This window comes from Caretta caretta, chromosome 2, assembly GCF_965140235.1.
Source record: "Caretta caretta isolate rCarCar2 chromosome 2, rCarCar1.hap1, whole genome shotgun sequence".
Classification (NCBI taxonomy): domain Eukaryota; kingdom Metazoa; phylum Chordata; order Testudines; family Cheloniidae; genus Caretta; species Caretta caretta.
The window spans coordinates 2,178,602-2,195,536 of NC_134207.1; the positions used below are offsets into that span (position 1 = coordinate 2,178,602).

The following is a 16,935-nucleotide window of genomic DNA, read 5'->3' on the forward strand; positions in this document are numbered from 1 at the left end:
GCTCCTGCTGCCGTGTTAGCGCTGCGGGAGGAGCCCTAACCTGGCCACTGCCGGACTTGGTGGGGTGACATTCCTCCCTGAACTGGCTCTCGGGTCGGGCTGGCTTTGGGGGTGAGGCTTTTCCCGTGAACTTCCCTTGTTTTGAAAACAAGAGGGACAATGAAAGTCGAGGCAGCAGCTGCGGAGGTGTAGGGCCGTGGTGCTGGGCACTGCACAAAGGCAGGACTGCAGGGAACTCGGTGGCTGGGTGAGACATACTGCAGAGCAGAACTGGGCTCTGTCCCTGCCCTGGTGGGCTGCAGTTCGGTTTTTGCTCCCGCTGGCATTAGCCATTAACTACTGTGGACTCAACCCCCTGATTTCACAGCAGGCTGGGGAATGTGGCGAAGCCGGCCTGCAGCAGTAGCTCTGACAGGACTGAACTGCCCAGCTCATCCCCGGGGCCAGGGGGTTCACTGCTGTTTGCACGGCAGTAGCACCTAGAAGCCACAACCCAGACCAGGGCCCTGCTGTGCACAGACACCAGGAGAGTCCGTCCCTGCCCCAGAGTGCTCACAGCCTGAGACAAGAGAGACACGGGACAGGAGGGGAAACTGAGGCATGGGCATGGCACGCCCGGGGCAGCCTGCAGGACAGGGGCAGAGTCTGGAAGAAGGGGCAGCGTGGTGCCCTCACAGGGCGCTGCCTCACAGCAGGTCACAGCCAGCCCTTCCCCGGTTGCACTGACCCAGCCGCTGCCAGCAGGTGCTGTGGAGCAAGGCAGCCTCAGGCCGCAAGCCTGCTGGGCCCCCTGAGCCCCCCACAGCCCTGCCCCGTCTCTGCAGTGCCCCAGTCGGCGCCCCCCGGCCCAGCTCAGCCGCAGGGGTCTCCCGGGAGAGGGTCTGTGTGGAGCACGGGCTCGGACCAGGGCACTAGGACCCCGCGGACGCCGGCCGGGGAGGGAACAAGCGGGCGCTAGGACCCCGCGGGCGCCGGCTGGGCGGTGTGAGGGCGGGCACTAGGACCCCGCGGGCGCCGGCCCGCTCGCTCCGTTGCCTGAAATCGAAACCGATCGCTAGGAACCCGGCCGGAGGCGGGGCTCTGAGGGGGCGTGGGCGGGGCCCCGGGCGGGGCCTCCGGCTTGGCATGCGCAGAAGCATCCCCGTGTGACTACAACCCCCAGAATCCCCTCCGCCGCGATGCCGTCCGAGGCGCCGCTGATTGGGCCCCAGCCTCCGGGTACTCGCCTCTTGCCCGCCCCCCTTGGGTCACCGCAGCCAGCGATTGGCCAGAGAGCGCGTCAGTCCGGCGAGGAGCGGAGCGGACTCCCCGTGCCCGGAGAAGGCCCACGCGGCGGCGAGAAGCCGAGGTCCGGCGGCCGGCAAGGGGGGGGGCAGGCCCGCGGCTCGGCCCGGCTCGGCTCGGCCCGGCCCGGCCCGGCCCGGCCCGGGCATCGCGCTGGCCTCTGGGTGACGCGCAGCGGGGCCGCGAGCCAGGACTCCTGGGTCCCGGGGCGCCGGGCCGGGCCCTTGCAGGTGCCGCTTGGGGGGGTGGGGGCTTTCCTGGCCCCCCCACCCCGAGCCCTCCCCGCCCCCCCGCTCTGGCGCAGGGGCGCTCCCAGGGGGCTCTGCCCTGCCCCGCGCAGGCGGCTCAAAGCGCGGGCAGCCTATTCAGCAGGGAGCGGGGTCTCCGCCAGCCAGCGGGACCCGGGGGCAGGAAAACCCGCCCCGAGCCCCAGGCCCCGGCTGGGCGGCGGCGGCGGCGGCGCCTTACGGGGCTGAACCTTTCTCTGGAAACCGCCCCCCAGCCCGGCCGCCCCAGCCCCAGCCCCAGCCCGGCCGCCCCAGCCCGGCCGCCCCAGCCCCAGCCCTCTGCCTCCAGCTCCCTGGGCTGCGCTTCTGGCCCCTCTGGCTGGCCCGGCTCTGCTCCCAGCACGGATCCGCTGCCTGGGCTGGTTCTCTCTGGCTAGCCCGGCTCTGCTCCCCAGCTCAGCTCAGGCTCCTGCTCTCTCCTTCCCTGGCTTGCTCTGCTGTGGCCAGGCAATTTCAGCTCACAGGGAAGATGGGGACCCCCTGGCCTCCTGACCCCCTCATTCGCCTGCCCGCCCTGTCAGTCAGGCTGACCTGAAGCTTTGGCCTCTCCCCGTTGTTCCTGGGGGCTGTCAGTCTCAGGGTCCTGATTTCCCATCCACCCTTCCCCTTTCCTCTGGCCCTGGGAGCTAGCAACCAAAACCCCCACTGAGTGTTAATGAGGGGCCCACAGTCTCCTTACACCCACCTGACAGGTCCCTCTGTCTGCAGGGTGGTGCCTCCAGGCCTCCTGCCCCAGCATGGACGAGGGGCAGGCCAGAGAGCTGCTGGGGTTCCTCCACCTGGACACCCGGCCTGATATAAAGGGCCAGGCCACAGGCTACATCCTGGGGCTGACGGGCAGCGTGGAGGGGCGGATGCTGCTGGCGGGCAGGCCGGATTTCCTGGAGGCTCTGCTGCTGCTGACGGGCGACCGCTCCTTGGCCGTGGTGAAGGACAGTTACCACTCGCTCATCAACCTGTCTGTGGCTGCGGCCACCCACGGGGCCCTGGCCAAGGGGCTGCCAGCGCTGCTGCACCGCCTGCTGGACCCGGGCTACGCCTTCGCCGACCAGGTCTGCACCCTCCTCTCCAACCTGTCCCGGGAGGAGGCCACCTGCCGCCAGGTTTTCCGGGCCGTGCAGGAGGAGGGGCTGGGGCTGTTCCAGGTCCTGGAGGCGTTCTGCACCGAAGGCTACAACAAGAAGGCAGCCCTGCACTACCTGGGCCCCCTGCTCTCCAATCTGAGTCAGCTGCCGGAGACCCGGGAGTTCCTGCTGGACAGATCCAGGTGGGTGCTGGCCTGCCAGCTGGGAACGTGGTGGCGGGCGGGAGAATCATGGGGTCAGGGCTGCCCCAGGTCGGACTGTTAGTCCATTGGTGTAATGGAGACAAGGTTGGAGGGAGGTCGTGTCTTCTGCTGGCGAGAAGCTCTGGGTAGCTCGAAAGCGGGGCTCTCTCCCCAGCAGAAGCTGGCCCAGTTGAAGATATTCCCTCCCCCACCTCGTCTCTCTAATGTCCTGGGACTGACGTGGCTACCGCAGCTCTGCAGTGCCCCAGGGCATGCATGCGCCAGGGCCCAGCGTGTGCCGGCCCATCTCTGACAAGAGCCCCTCCTCTGCCCAGGTGCGTGGTGCAGCGGCTGCTGCCCTACACGCAGTACGAGGCCTCCGCCATCCGCCGAGGGGGGGTGATTGGGACGCTCAGGAACTGCTGCTTCGAGTACAGTAAGTGTTTTACATTTGGGGGAGCACTTAGTGTCCCTCGCTCCTGGGATCCTGCTGGCTTCGTTGCCTCGGCCGAGCCCTGAGGGGACTTCTTGGTATCAGCTGGTTCCTGAACCAGCCTGTGCCCTAGAGCTCAGGGCTCTGCCCCACCATGTGGACCTCTAGCTTCAGTGCCCAGGCCTGGCCTCTGGCTCCCCAGCACAAACAGGCCCCAGTCATGGTTTGCCTGTCCCTTCCCTCCCCAGAGGAACTGGCGGGGTGTTTTGTGCTTTTGCTCGCCAGCGCCCCCGTGTGGCCCATGAAGTTTCCTGTCTGGCTCTTGCCAGGCAGTCTGGTGGGTTCACTGTAGGGCCCCCCTGTTACTCCCCACCTCCTGGTGATTTCTGCCCCCTCTTCTAATCCCAACCTGTGTCTGTTCCCAGAGTACCATGAGTGGTTACTAGGCGCTGAGGTGGACCTGCTCCCCTTTCTCCTGCTGCCGTTGGCGGGCCCTGAGGAATTCCCTGAAGCGGAAATGGAAAGTGAGGAGAGGGGATGCTGGGAGGGGGGCTCTGGGGACTACTGTTTGGGCGGGGGGTCTAGCAGTGGCAGAGTTGTGCAGCCAGGAACAGAGAATTTAGTTGTTTTCTGCTCTCATTTCCCCTCTGCTGTGGGGTGGTAAAGTGACTGGGGGGGGGGGGGGGGGGGTTGCTGCAATTTTCTGGCAGGAGCCTGTAGATCTGTGTGCCCTGTTAAATCCCCTGTCCTGTTCTAATGCCCCTGCCTGGCTCTGCCCCAGGGCTGCCCGTGGACCTGCAGTACCTGCCGCAGGACAAGCAGCGGGAGAAGGACCCCGACATCCGGAAGATGCTGCTGGAGGCAGTCTTGCTGGTGGGTCCCTCCCTGTGTCGCTGTAGAACACTGGGGGAGGGGAGCACGGGGCGGGGGGACAAGAGGCTGGGGCAGAGAGGGTTGCTTTGCAGATGCCCCCTTTCCTGCAGCAGGGCCCCCCACACCCCCTCCCACCTGCTGCTGCCCCCTATCCGTGCAACCCTCCCTGCTCTGAGGATCCCCAGCCTCACTTACACTGGAGGGTTAGGACCCCTGCTCTTGCAGGGCAGCAGCCGACCACTCTCTGATGGGGCTAAGAAGAGGCTTCCCCACAACTGCTCACCGCAGGGTGGGCCTGACCTCCCTCTGAAACAGCTGGGGCTGGCCTGGCCTATGCTGCTCCTCCTGTGCTGCCCACGCTGGCTGTGGCTGGGTCTGATCCGTGGCCTGGCCCCTCCCCCTGGCTTGCTTCCCACGCAGCTCACAGCCACCAAGGCCGGCCGGCAGCTGGTGAAGGAGAAGGGCACCTACCTGGTCGTGCGGGAGCTCCACCAGTGGGAGACGGAGCCCGATGTCCTGGCTGCCTGCGAGAAGCTGATCCAGGTAGGGGCAGAGGCCCATCGTGTCCATGTGGCTCAGCATCTGGAGGGCAGGGGGCTTGGGCAAATGGGTCCCACCCAGGTTGGGGTCTTTGGGGGCTCCCCCTCTATTAAACTCCAGGGTGGGGTCCGGTCTCTGCCGGGCAAATGCAGACAATCAGGGGCTCGATGCTGCTGCCTGGTGGTGCAGTCATACTGCACAGTGAGTTCTGCCCGGCGGAGAGGGGGGTCAGTGTGGGTAGGGAGCAGTGGCTAGTTTCCCCTCTGAAGCCCTGATGCTGTGCCCTGGGCAGGTGCTGATTGGGGATGAGCCTGAGGCCGGAATGGAGAACCTGCTGGAGGTGAAGATCCCCGAGGATGTGGAGGAGCAACTGCAGCGCCTGGATCGGGAGGAGGAGCGGCAGCAGGAGATGCAGAGCGAGGGGCCTGGGGCGCAGATGGGCTCCCAGGGGCTGTCGAGGTGACTTGCTGACCGGCTTGTCCTGCCCCGGCAGCGGGGAGCGCTCGGACTCTGCCCAGCTGAGGGCTGCGACCTGCCAGCCGTCGTGGGAGCCACGCCCAGCCGGACCAAACGGAGCCGGCTGCAGCCACCCTTGCGAGCCCTGTAGAGACGGCAGCTCCCAGCTCAGCCTGGTGGCTCTGGAGCAGCAAGAGGGGACTGGGACTGGGAGCTCCTTCCCTTGAGGTTCCTTGTTTCGCTCCAGCCCACATCAGTTGCCACTGCCTGACCCAGGCAAGATGAATTGGGGGGGTCTCAGCCAGGCTCGGGAGGGCCAGGGCTCCCCCTTGCACAGTGCAGCAATGCTGGCAAAGGGGGGCTGCTCGGCAGGGCAGGGCTGGGGCTCAGTGGGAGGTGGTGGTGCGCACACAAAGTGATGCTGCTCCCCGGCTGTGGGGCTGCCCCCTGCCATCAGCGTGGCTCAGAGGAATGGCGGTGGGCGGCTGCCTGGGCTGTGGCCTGAGATTCTCGCCTGCACCCAGCTTTGTGCCAGCCCCCCATCCTGAACGGGCAGGTGCACATGCTGAGCGGTGTCCACACAGGTGAACCTGGCCTGGTGCCTCTGGGAGGCTGCTTCCAGCCCTGCCGGGGCACGGGCTGTGTCTCTAGCGAGGGGGAGATGGACGCTGAGCCCGCGGAACAGCATTTAATTCCAGATGGGGGGAGGATGGGGAGGCAGAGCCAGGCGCTGGGAGGCAGGAGCTGGACAGTGGCTTTGGGCTGGTGTGACGAAGTGGGACTGTTCTTAATGTTTCCTCTGAATAGTGGGGGGGTGCCTCAGTTTCCCCTGTGTAGTTCTTAAGTATCTAGGGGGTGGAGTAAGGGTGTATGATCATTGCAGAGCCCTAGAGGGCAGGTGTGTGCAGGAGTCTGGACACAGAGAATGGCCAACACCCTGTTTCCTGGCAACTGATGGCCTGGGCCCTTCCCCCCTGCAAGGTGAGAGCTGAAGGGTTGGAGAACAAAGGAATCAGGTGACCACCTGGCCCGGGAAAGGAACAAAGCCCAGAGGAGGAGGGGCTGGAGGGGGTTTTCAGTTTGGGGCTGGCTGGGACATGGAGTGAAGTGCAGACGTGGTTGTCTGGCTCACTGCCCCCCAAAATGGACCCAGCTGAGGGGTCCCGTTCTCTGCACCTACAAGCTCTGTTTGACCATGTTCCTGTCATCTAATAAACCTTCTGTTTTACTGGCTGGCTGAGAGTCACGTCTGACTGCGAAGTTGGGGTGCAGGACCCTCTGGCTTCCCCAGGACCCCGCCTGGGCGGACTCGCTGTGGGAAGCGCACGGAGGGGCAGAGGATGCTGAATGCTCCGAGGTCAGACCCAGGAAGGTGGAAGCTGTGTGAGCTGTGTGTCCTGCAGACAGGCTGCTCACAGAAAGGCGACTGCCCCAGAGTCCTGACTGGCTTCATGGGGAGCAGTTCCAGAGCATCGCCCAGGGACTCCGTGACAGCTGGGTCCTGTTCTTAGCTGTTAAATATACTTGAGAGGCCGGACACCCCAACTGCCCCACGTGTGTTGTCTCCTGCCTGAAAGACCCTGGTGTGACGCAGCAGGGCAGGGGGAGTGTTGACCTGGGAATGTGGCAGGGGAGTTTCACTGGGGATGGGAGACCTGAGAGCCTGTAACCTGAGCGGGGATGGGGAGGGGGAGGTAACACCTCTGCCCCGGAAACTGGACAAAGGCTGCAGGAGAGAGCCTGCTGGGGGGTGGTGGTTTGGTTTCAGTTTGGTGCTGGGTGGTGGAACGCAGGGAACCCCAGGGCTAGGGTCTAAGCTCCCTGCCCCACAGAAGGACTTGACTGAGGGGTCCTGGTTGTACCCACAAGCTCTGTTTTGGACTGTGTTCCTATTGTCCAATAAACCTTCCGTTTTACTGGGTGGCTGAGAGTCGCAGTGAATCCCAGGAAGAGGGGGCAGGCCCCGGACTCCCCTGCACTCCGTGACACCTGGCACAGCGGCTCTGTGTCCCCCAGCGTCCGGGCATGGCCCTGGGGCCTGCAGCCAGCTGGCTGGAAGTCAGCGCTGCCTTGAGCCTGCCCCTGAGGTTGGGGGGGCTGTAAAGGGGACATGAACCACCCCATCTCGCTCCAGCCTCAAGTGGAGCTTGGGGGGTATGGAGGGGTGGGCCCCGGCTCAGTGGTCTGGCCTGTGAATGGGAGGAGCTGCAGGACTCTCCAGCCCCCCATAAGACTGGCGAGGCCTAGTGCGTCACTGCTTCTGTCTCGGTGCTGGCAGGGCCCACGCCTCCCTCTGCCCCAGCAGGGTGTTTTCCTCGGCACCACCTTCACGGCAGCAGGTCCCCCGGAGTCCCGTTCCAGGATGCCCATCACCAAGGGGTCCAGGCCCTGTGGCTGGGTTCCTCTCCCCAAGTTCTCACCCCTCTGCTCTGTGTATATGGCCTGAGCTGCTCCCTGCGCAGACTGTGCCGAGGGTGCCAGTCTGTGGCTCCAGGAGAGGGACCGGTGGGGAGGGTGGCTGGAGAAGAAAGGCCCCGGTGGGGATGGGAGGAGAGAGGCTGTGTGTAGCCATGGCTAGGAGAGGCCTGGGGGAGAGGCAGGGGCGCATAGAGGAACGAGGAGTCAGGCCTTGGGGACACGGGTCTGGGGCAAGCTGGGACCCGGCTGCTGCCGAGTACGGGGCCTAGAGGGAGCCCAGAGGGGGACAGCTGAGAGCCCGCGACTGAATAACATTTAATAGTGCGTGCTGCACCCGTCCGTACGGGCTTTGTTTCTGTCAGGGTAGGGCCAAGCGGTGGCGGCTCTGGTCTGGCCCTGGGCGAGGCCCCCTCTAGTTGGTGATGGGCTCTGACGGGGGCTTCCGGATCATGGACATGGAGTGGAGGGAGATGACTGGCTTGGAGGAGCTGCTGCCCACCGCTGCTGCCACAGCGGGGCTCTTCTCGCCCAGCCGCTGGCTGGCTACGTAGGTGCTGGCCGAGGTGGCTGAGCCGGGCTTGCGGAAGTTGGGGAGGTGGTGGAAGGGCCGGAGGCTGGAGAGCAGGCAGGGCCGGTACAGGGAGAATCGGGGAGGGCGCTCAGCCTGGCACGGCGACGGCAGCTGAAGGAGGCAGCCGGCAGAGATCAGCTCGGGGGCCTTGGCTTCCATCTCGGCTCGGCCAGGGAAGGAGTCCTGAGCAGAGGAGGCGCGAGGGCCTGCTGGGGCTTTGGTTCCCTTGGCGGCTCCCTCGGGAAGCTTGGCCGAGCTCTCCAGGTCTGGCAGCAAAGAGACAGAGACGGAGCCTCCGCTCTCACCTGCAAAGGAAGTGGCAGGGATAGAGGGGCTGGTGCCATGTTCCCCCGGACGTGGGGCTATGTCCTGTGGGGTGCCCAAGGGAGGGATGGGGCCTGGTGCTGTGTTCCCCTGGCCGTGGGGCTATGTCCTGTGGAGGGCCAGTGTCACATTCCCCAGGCTACCGGGCAAGGTCCTGCGGGGTGCAGAGGGGCAGGGGGCCGGTGTCACGTTCCCCCAGCTGCCAGGCGAGGTCCTGCGGGGTGCCCAAGGGGAGGGATAGGGGGCTGGTGCCATGTTCCCCTGGCTGCTAGGTGAGGTCCGGTGGGGTGGGGTGCGGAGGGGAGGGGCAGGGGGCTGGTGTCACATTTCCCCAGCTGTGGGGCTATGTTCAGTGGGGTGCCCGGGGAGGACTGGGGGCTGGTGCTGTGTTCCCCCAGCCGTGGGGTGCCCAGGGGAGGGGCTGATGCCATGTTTCCCCAGCTGGGGGGCAAGGTCCTGCAGGGTACCCAAGGGAGGGGGGCCGGGGCCATGTTCCCCCAGCGGTGGGGTGAGGTCCTGCGGGGTTCCCAGGGAAAGGGTGACCGGGGTACTCCTGGTGCTTCTAGCTGAGGGGCTGTTCAGGGGGGCAGCTCTTTTCTTTGGGGCAGGGACACCGCTGGGCAGCAGTGCTCAGTTCAGATGTGGGGCTGGGGTGCTGCTGGCTCCTGGAGGTGGGGGCTGAGCCCCCAAGGGGAGCTACTCCTGGCCTGGGGCTCCTTGGCTCATCCCAGAGCCAGACCTGGCACGGGCGAGGCCACTCCCTGCTGTGCTCAGCCCAGCGCTCCCCCCGTGCCCTCAGCTGTGGGGTGCCCTGAAGGCAGAGCTGGGGCAGGGCGCGCACGTACCTTGGGCGGACGGCTTCTCCAGGGCTGGGCCGAGCTCCGGGGGCCTGCCCGTGGCGTTCAGCGCCTGGTGGAAGATGGCCGAGGTGGCGGGCAGCATCCAGCAGTGCGTGGCCACCTGCTGCAAGCCCAGCCGGGCCCCAGGCTTCAGCTGCAGCAGGCCTTGGATCAGGTTCTGGCACTCTGGCAGCAAAGAGAGGGGCTGAAGACTGACGGCCGGACCTGCCCCGCGGCTTGGCAGGGCGGCCTCCCTGCCGGCGTGGGGCAGGATCACTGGTGCCCTATGCAGAGTGCTGGGCTCCGTGGGCCCTCAGCCAACCCCGCGCGCGCTGGCTGGCTTTTCCCTCCCTGCTCTCCAGGCCGGTGGGGCTGGAGTCGGCCTGGGGCAGGGCTTGCGGGGGGCGGCCCTCGCTCCTCAGCGCAAAGCAGGAGCCGTGGGGCAAAGGGGGGCGCGGCCCGTTCCTTGCCCCGGCTCTGGCTGATTCTCCACAAAGCCTGGCACTTGGCCGCCACGCTGCTCTCGTCCCCTTCCCCGCCTGGCTGCTCGGGGACCCCGCGCGGGGGCAGCAGGGCTTGCGGCTCTCCGGGGGCAGGCGCGGGGGTTACCTGGGGAGACGGGCTGCCGGAAGCAGAGGCCCTGTTTTATCATGTGGATCATCTTGTGAGGCTGGCGCTCTTTGAAGGGCAGCTTCCCGGTCACCATGGCGTACAGGATCACACCGCTGCGGGAGGAGGCCGGGGGTCAGGACACCAGGCCCAGCCTCCCCAGGGACAGGGCGTGGGCTGCATGGCCCACGGCAGCTCCCAGCAGCCGGTCCTCACAGGGCAGCCTGCGCTGCCCTCCCCGTAGCGTACCGGTGAGCGTGGCTTGGGCCCGTCTGCGCCCATCCGCGGAGAACAGCAGCTGGCACGGCCCTGGCTACGGAGCGTTCCAGCAGCTCCCCCGGTTCAAACCCCAGGGTGTTGGCCATCGGGGGCCCTGGTGCTCCCACCCCCCTGCGGGCAGCCCCCTCGTCCCCCACTACACAGTGCTAACGGACCCCACGGTGCAGCCGGCTCCACCCCGCCCCTCCCTCGTGGTACTCGCAGTGCCAGGAAGTGACTGACTCCTCTCCCTGCTCCCTCCAGGCCGGAGTTCCCGCAGGCCATGTCCCTCCCCGCAGGAGACGTGGCGCTCACAGGCTCCACAGGTCAGCCAGCTCTCCGTTGTACTTCTTGCTCATGAGGATTTCGGGGGCCGTGTAGGCCACAGAGCCGCAGAACGTGCTCATCAGGGAATTCTTCAAGGAGTAGCGGTTGGCAAACCCAAAATCTGTAATGCAACGACCCACCGGTGAGATGCCTGCTCAGTGCTCCGTGGCATGGCCCCTGGAGCGATGGGGGCTGTATGGGAACCGAGGGGGCCGTGGCGTTCCTCTCTCTCCACCCTCCGCCAACCGACCAGGCCAGCAGTCTGACCCCGCAGTCCAGGGCTCTCACACAGCTCTGCCCATGTCCAGCCTGGGCTGTCCAGGCTTGGGGCTCTGGGGGAAGTGGCTGATTCACATTAGCCAGTGTGGTAGGAGGTGTAGGGATCAGGCCCCCAAACTCAGTTTCGGCAGTGACCTAATGGCTGATTTGAATCCAGCCGAAGAACAACAAGCCTTCCCCCCACCCCCGGCCTTCCACCCCCCCCTTTCTTAGGCCCAGATCCTCAAAGGTATTTAGGCCCCTAACTTACATTGAGAAAAGGAGTACTTGTGGCACCTTAGAGACTAATTTATTTGAGCATGAGCTTTCATGAGCTACAGCTCACTTCATCGGATGCAGCTCATGAAAGCTCATGCTCAAATAAATTGGTTAGTCTCTAAGGTGCCACAAGTACTCCTTTTCTTTTTGCGAATACAGACTAACATGGCTGTTACTCTGAAACCTAACTTGCATTGATTTCAGAGCCACCCGGTAAAGCTGCACCCAGAGGAGCAGGTGACTCAAGGGATTGCTCCTGGGCACCAGAGCCTTTCACCTCTTGGTGCCTGTCTGGAACCCAGCCCAGACTGGCAGTGAGGAAAAGGCCCTGCTGTCTGATGGCCGCTCAGTGGCCCAGGTGGAATGAGTTCAGTCCCGTTCCCAGTGGCACATCACAGAACCATGACTGCAGCTGGTGCCAGCATGCACCCTCAGAGGTGGTCTTGGAGGGGAGTCCAGGAGCTGACTGGGCCTGGAGCCTGGATTCCCCTTGAGGGAGACCATGCCTTACAGTCCAATGGAGCCATGAAACTGCCAGGTGAGCGGGGGGAGGCACATGAGTGTAGGAAACAGAGCCTCCCCCGGAGATGGACCTAGACTCTGGAACTCCCTGCCAAAGAAACACAAGACCCGGGGCCGTGCCGCCCCAGGGCAAAATGCACTGATGTGGCTGCTTCTCTGCACTAAGTGCTGATACTGCATTGATGCAGGTAGGGCCGGTTCCCAGTGGAGCCCACAGCTCAGGGGGTTACTCAAGCTGGGGGTTACTTGGCTGAGTCTTTGTGGGGTGGGGGCTGATGGGCCATGTGACCATTAAATGAACATTAAAGGGAGGCTGTCAATGGTCACTGAACAACTTGTGTTTCACACCCCCAAATGCCAGGTCGCACACCTAGGAACAAAGAACGTAGGTCACACTTGTGGGATGGGGGCTGTGTCCTGGAAGGCAGTGGCAGTGAATAGGACTTAGGGGACCCAGTCCCAGTCCAATGCTGTATCTGAGAGAGGGAACGTGGTCCTCGGATGGCTGAGCAGGAGAAGGGGGACTGGGAGCAGGGAGGGGAGTTACCTCTGCGGACAGCATGAGTGAGTCCATCCCTGGACGCTCACTTGAACACAGACTTTGACAAATGGGGAAGGGTTTGGAGAAGAGCTACAAGGATGAGTCGAGGGCTGGAAAACCGGCCTTAGAGTGAGAGCATGAAGGAGCTCAGTCTAGCGAGTTCATCCCCGAGACGGTTAGGAGGTGACTTGAGTACAGCCTGTGGGTTTCTATGAGCGGAAGAGATGTCTGAGAGCAGACATCTCTTTAATCTCACAGACAGAGGCAGGCCACGGTTTAATGGCTAGAAGATGAAGCGACACATTCAGACTAGAAATGAGGTGCACCGTGATGATATTAACCATTGGATCATGGTGGGTTTGCCATTACTTAGTTAGACTCAGAAGATTGCTCTAGCTCCCACAGAAGCTATAGGCTGGATTCGGGGATCACGAGGGGAGGGTCTCTTGCCTTCGTTACACAAAGCTAGATGATCTGAGGGGCCTTTTTGCCTGTGAAACCTGAAATCTAATTGGTTAAGACCCTGAGTTCAAAGCAGTCTGAGGTTCCCCGCAGTCCCCGGCTGATTTCTGTGGCTTTGCCATAAGGTCCTAGTTCTTCCCTGTTTGTCTCTCCCTGTTGTGGTGGGAGAGCGGCTGACTCAACACGAAGAGTGATGCTGGCTCTGCTCTGAGAGCTGGCAAATGCACAAAGGAGACACGCTGAACGGAGGGAGAAAGAGCCGGGTGAAACCTCCGCAGGGAGGAGCTGAATGGAAGCTGGCTTCCCGTTTGGAGCTGGGCTCCGCCCGGTGTCACAAGCAAAGTCACTGCAGGCAAAAGTAACCTAAATGCAATGGCTCCTCTTCCCTTGCACCCAGGCTGAGCTTCCCAGCATGGAGCGCTGAGCGGCTCCCACACCCCTAGCCAGGGCTGGCTGAAGGGAAACAATTCCTGCCGCTGGGAATGGGCCGCACTCACCTGTCAGCTTAATGAAGCCTCGCTCATCCAGCAGGATATTCTCACATTTCAGGTCTCTGCAGGGAACACAAAGCAGGAGCAGCGGTGTCACTGGGATCCCCTGTCCCACGCACACCTCCACACATGTATATCCCTGGCAATAGGCTGCTGGGGCCAGGTACCAGCCATGCTAAGCGTGCACAGCAGGAAGGCGACTCTATCAGCCCTGATCCTGGGGCCAGCGGGGGATTCAATGGCCCTAACCATACTGTAGAGTAGCCTAAGGGCTGAACTAAGTTACACTGGCTGCAGTGGTCCCAGAGGGGCTGCTTCACCGGGTGAAGCACTGCGGGCTCCAGGCCTGCCCCCTCTTGCGCTTGGTCTGGCCCCCCACTCCCAGTGTGCCCCCCATGCTGGGAGGGGGCATATGGTGTGAAACTGACCATGGCAGCTTCACACCTGCCGAGGCTCCCCTGGGCGGGGGCAGGCGGGGACCTGGTGGGGCCGTGAGCTGGCCAGGGCCCCTGCCCAGCAGCTCTTACAGTCTCTGGGTTTTTAAAGATGTTCGTGCTGGAGTGGCGATGGCAGCCCCAGCCCCAGCCTTGGGACAGTAACGCTGAGCCTGACAAGGCTGGGGCTCAGGAGCTAGCCCGCCCTCGACCCTGGGGCACCAGCTGGATGGAGCTCTGCAGGTCTTCCCCCCCCTCCCCACCCCCTCCCAGACCGTACAGCACACCAGCCATATGGGACAGGGCGTGTCCAGAGGCCGGAGCAGGGGGGTGAGCGCTGGGACTCCTGGGTTCTCCAGATGCGGGCGGGTGGTGATGAACACCAGGCATTGCCCGGTCAAGCTGCTGCCGCAGCCTTTGGCAGGGCTCCTGCGGGTTTGGGCTCCCCGTGCTGGAGTGATGGCACGGGCCCCAGCAGCCCCTCCCACCTGTGCACGATGCCCACGTTGTGGCAGTGTGCCACGGCGCTGACGATCTGGCGGAAGAGCCTTCGCGTCTCCTCCTCCTCCAGCCCGGGGCACTCCCTGCGGTCAGAGGTGGCGTTGATGTGCTCCAGCAGGTCGCCCCGGGAGGCCAGCTCCAGCACTAGGTAGGTGCGTCTGCTGCTCCGGTACATCTCGTAGAGCTGGATCTGCCGAGGCGACAGGGCAATGAGAGACGCGCCCGTTCCCGCACAGAGAGCCCCTCCAGAGGCGTGGGGCAGCGTCTCTCTGGGGCACCAATGGCCCCAGGGCAATGAGAGACGTGCCCGTTTCTGGACAGAGAGCCCTTGTAGCAGCGTGGGGCAGCATCTCTCCGGGGTACCAATGTCCCCAGGCCAACGTGATGGCCGAGGTGGACGGGACCAGATTCCCTGGAGGCCAGACAATCCCAGTCCCGTCCAGAGGGATTGCTGTCAGCCCAGGACAGGAGGCTGGGTCGGGGAATGGCACCCGGGTCTCCAGCAGGGCAGCATACGGCCCTGGCTCCTAGGCAGCCAGGCAGGCTTGCTTAGCGACAGCCCAGGCCTCGGAACCAGACCCAGGTCTCCTGCAAGGAGCTGGGAGGCGCGAGGCCCCAGGGTACCCGTGGAGGAAGCATTGCCTGGGCTGGTGCTTTAAGGGCGGCCCCAAAACCTGAGAGGAGCTGGGCGAAGGCGAGACGCAGTGGCTGAGCCCCTAGGCTGAGATTTCCAAGCCTGACTAGGGGGTTAGGAGACACAGCTCTACGATTTATTCCCCTAGGAACGGTGTGTCTAACCCCCCTAATCTGTGCTGGGCTTTGCCTGCTTGAGACTCAGAATCGCTGCAATCCCTGCAGGCTGCCCCTCCGAAGGAAAGCCCATGAGCATCCCTGGAGTGTGGCCTTCGCCCGGTGCAGTTTGGGTGCCCTATTGACACCGCTCTGGTAGGTACAACAAAAGGCCGAGGTAGCCAGGGTGGGGGAGGGGGAAACAGCTGGGACTCACCACATTGATGTGCTTGTAGGTTGCATTAAGGGAGTAGATTTCTCTCGGGAGGAATTTTCTGGAATATTCCAAGGGGGCTTTGGCTGTGGATATGATCTTTATGGCCACCTGAGAGAGGAGAGGGCGGCTGCTGAGCTGCACGCAGGAGACTGGGAAACTCCTGTTAGTTTTGCTGACGTTGAGCCCTCCTGGCCCTTGGAGAGAGAGCGGCTCCGTCTGTGCCAGTCCAGTGTCGGCCTGAAGGAGACACTGACGGGCCCAGCAGAGGAGCAGGCTGGAGGGAGGCCAGGTGGGGAAAGGACTGGTGGGGGTGATCAGATGTACGGCACCGTGTGGAGTGAAATATCGTCCGCCTGAGCCAGCAGGGGCAGGCGAGTCTGGGAAACCCAAGTGAAGGTGGGGCAGGGGGCTGTTTGGGCGTCGCTTGGGCACATCACTTGGGAATGAGTGTCTGTGTGCATCCTCTGCCCATCTGAGCTCTTCACTGGCCTTGTCGGAAGCTCAGCACCCCCCAGACACCCTCAGTAGCTGCCAGGGCCCGTCTGTCACCCGCCTGCTTTACCCAACCCGTGAGGAGAGACAGGGCAAGAACCAATCAACCCAGAAAGGCGGGGGTTAAGTCTAAAGAAACCAGAAATGGGGCCAGGTTATAGAGGATCCCTGAAAGCAGCCAGAAGTGGCTGTTCTTTACTGTTCTGGGTCTGACCCAGCAGCCCTCGTCACGGACCGGGACCCCAGTGCGCTAGGTGCTGGCTGGGGGCAAACAGCAGAAAAGGCTTGGGAGATAAAGGCAAATCATTAGCAGCCTAGAAAACCCTCAGGTGAATCTGAGCAAACGAGTGGGACAAAGTGGGAATTCAGAATACAACTACAGCCAGAGACATGGCCGGGGAACAACAGCGAACCCCACCACGAGTGCTTAGTAACAATCCCACTGACAACATTCTGCACAGAAAGAGAACAACCCATCCAGGGTAAAATCCTGACCAGGGAGCATGGGGCTCGCCAACACCCCCCCCCCCACCAGCACGGCCAGCGCAGCGAGGGACAGGGCTCGGAACAGGACGTGGGACTCGGCCCAGCTCAGAGAGCTGATATGTGGGGCTGGGATTTGCCCAGGGCATCCAGGGGACGCAGTCTCCCAGCTGCCATTCCAGGCACCAGACTCCCTTTGGCTCCTTTGAGCCTAAGAAACAGACAGAACTACCTGGACACATGCCAGCCATCACCCAGCCGGCTTGGTGTGTAAGTTATAGCCCCAGCTTCCCAGGGGCTGGCCCCCTGCATGCCCCTGCCAATAGCCCACCCTCCAGGAGCACAGCACTCCTTGCTATCCAGGACCCGGGATTCTCCTGGGCAACCAGACGGGCTGGTCACATCCCATGGATCAGTGCCTAGGAGGGCTAGGATGAGAGCCCCCAAACTCACTGCACCTCTGAGCTGAGAGCAGGACTGGAGAAGTGCCTTATCCTGCAGAGCCCCCAGGGGTGTTGTACCCTCAGTGACTGAGCTCCTTTTCCCGCTGGTTCGCTGGCGTTTCCCCTTAGGCTTTCCCAGCCAAGGAGTCTGAGTGAGACTTGTGCCTCCAGGCCCTGCTGTCCTCACCATGGAGTGCCGCTTGCTCCGAAGGTCTGCAGCCAGCTTGTAGTTCTGTCTTAGCTTCTCTTGCGTGGCGTAGCCCAGGTAGACTTTGGAGAAGGCCCCAGAGCCAATCTTCCTGGAGGAGAGGAGGTAGCCATTCTCCTTGCTCTCCCGCACCTGTTCCATGAAAGTCTTCCTGTCGGCCTCTCGCTTAGCGCAGCTTTTCATGGCGCCCAATGGGCATTCTTGGCTCCACCCAGGCTCGCGAAAGAAAGGGCAGCAGAGCGATCCTGCTGGAGCGGGTGTGGGGACGGTGATTGCACTGGGGCTGGAGGGAATGCCACAGGAACCAGAGTCCAAATATGACCATTAGC

The 16,935-nt window shown here is 63.4% G+C and overlaps 2 protein-coding genes across 3 annotated transcripts; one reads left to right on the forward strand and one right to left on the reverse strand.

Annotated features, from left to right (window-relative positions):
• Positions 1-1,249: 1,249 nt before the first annotated feature.
• HGH1 (HGH1 cochaperone) lies at positions 1,250-6,373 on the forward strand. Of its 2 annotated transcripts, none has more exons than XM_048837107.2 (7): positions 1,250-1,348; positions 2,280-2,838; positions 3,174-3,274; positions 3,697-3,795; positions 4,053-4,144; positions 4,565-4,687; positions 4,977-6,373. In XM_048837107.2, exons 2-7 carry the CDS (start codon positions 2,309-2,311, stop codon positions 5,145-5,147), a joined length of 1,116 nt encoding a protein of 371 aa, XP_048693064.2. In that variant the 5' UTR covers positions 1,250-1,348; positions 2,280-2,308; the 3' UTR covers positions 5,148-6,373. The 2 variants fall into 2 exon arrangements, with proteins under 2 accessions (XP_048693064.2, XP_048693065.2); XM_048837108.2 differs by lacking the exon at positions 1,250-1,348 and adding an exon at positions 1,392-1,514.
• Positions 6,374-7,969: 1,596 nt separating this feature from the next.
• On the reverse strand, positions 7,970-16,789 carry LOC125630884 (testis-specific serine/threonine-protein kinase 5-like). Its single transcript, XM_048837096.2, has 8 exons — positions 16,586-16,789; positions 14,981-15,088; positions 13,962-14,164; positions 13,046-13,101; positions 10,475-10,607; positions 9,902-10,017; positions 9,299-9,478; positions 7,970-8,434 (listed from the first exon to the last, which is right to left on the reverse strand). Exons 1-8 carry the CDS (start codon positions 16,787-16,789, stop codon positions 7,971-7,973), a joined length of 1,464 nt encoding a protein of 487 aa, XP_048693053.1. The 3' UTR covers position 7,970.
• Between the last annotated feature and the right edge of the window lie 146 nt (positions 16,790-16,935).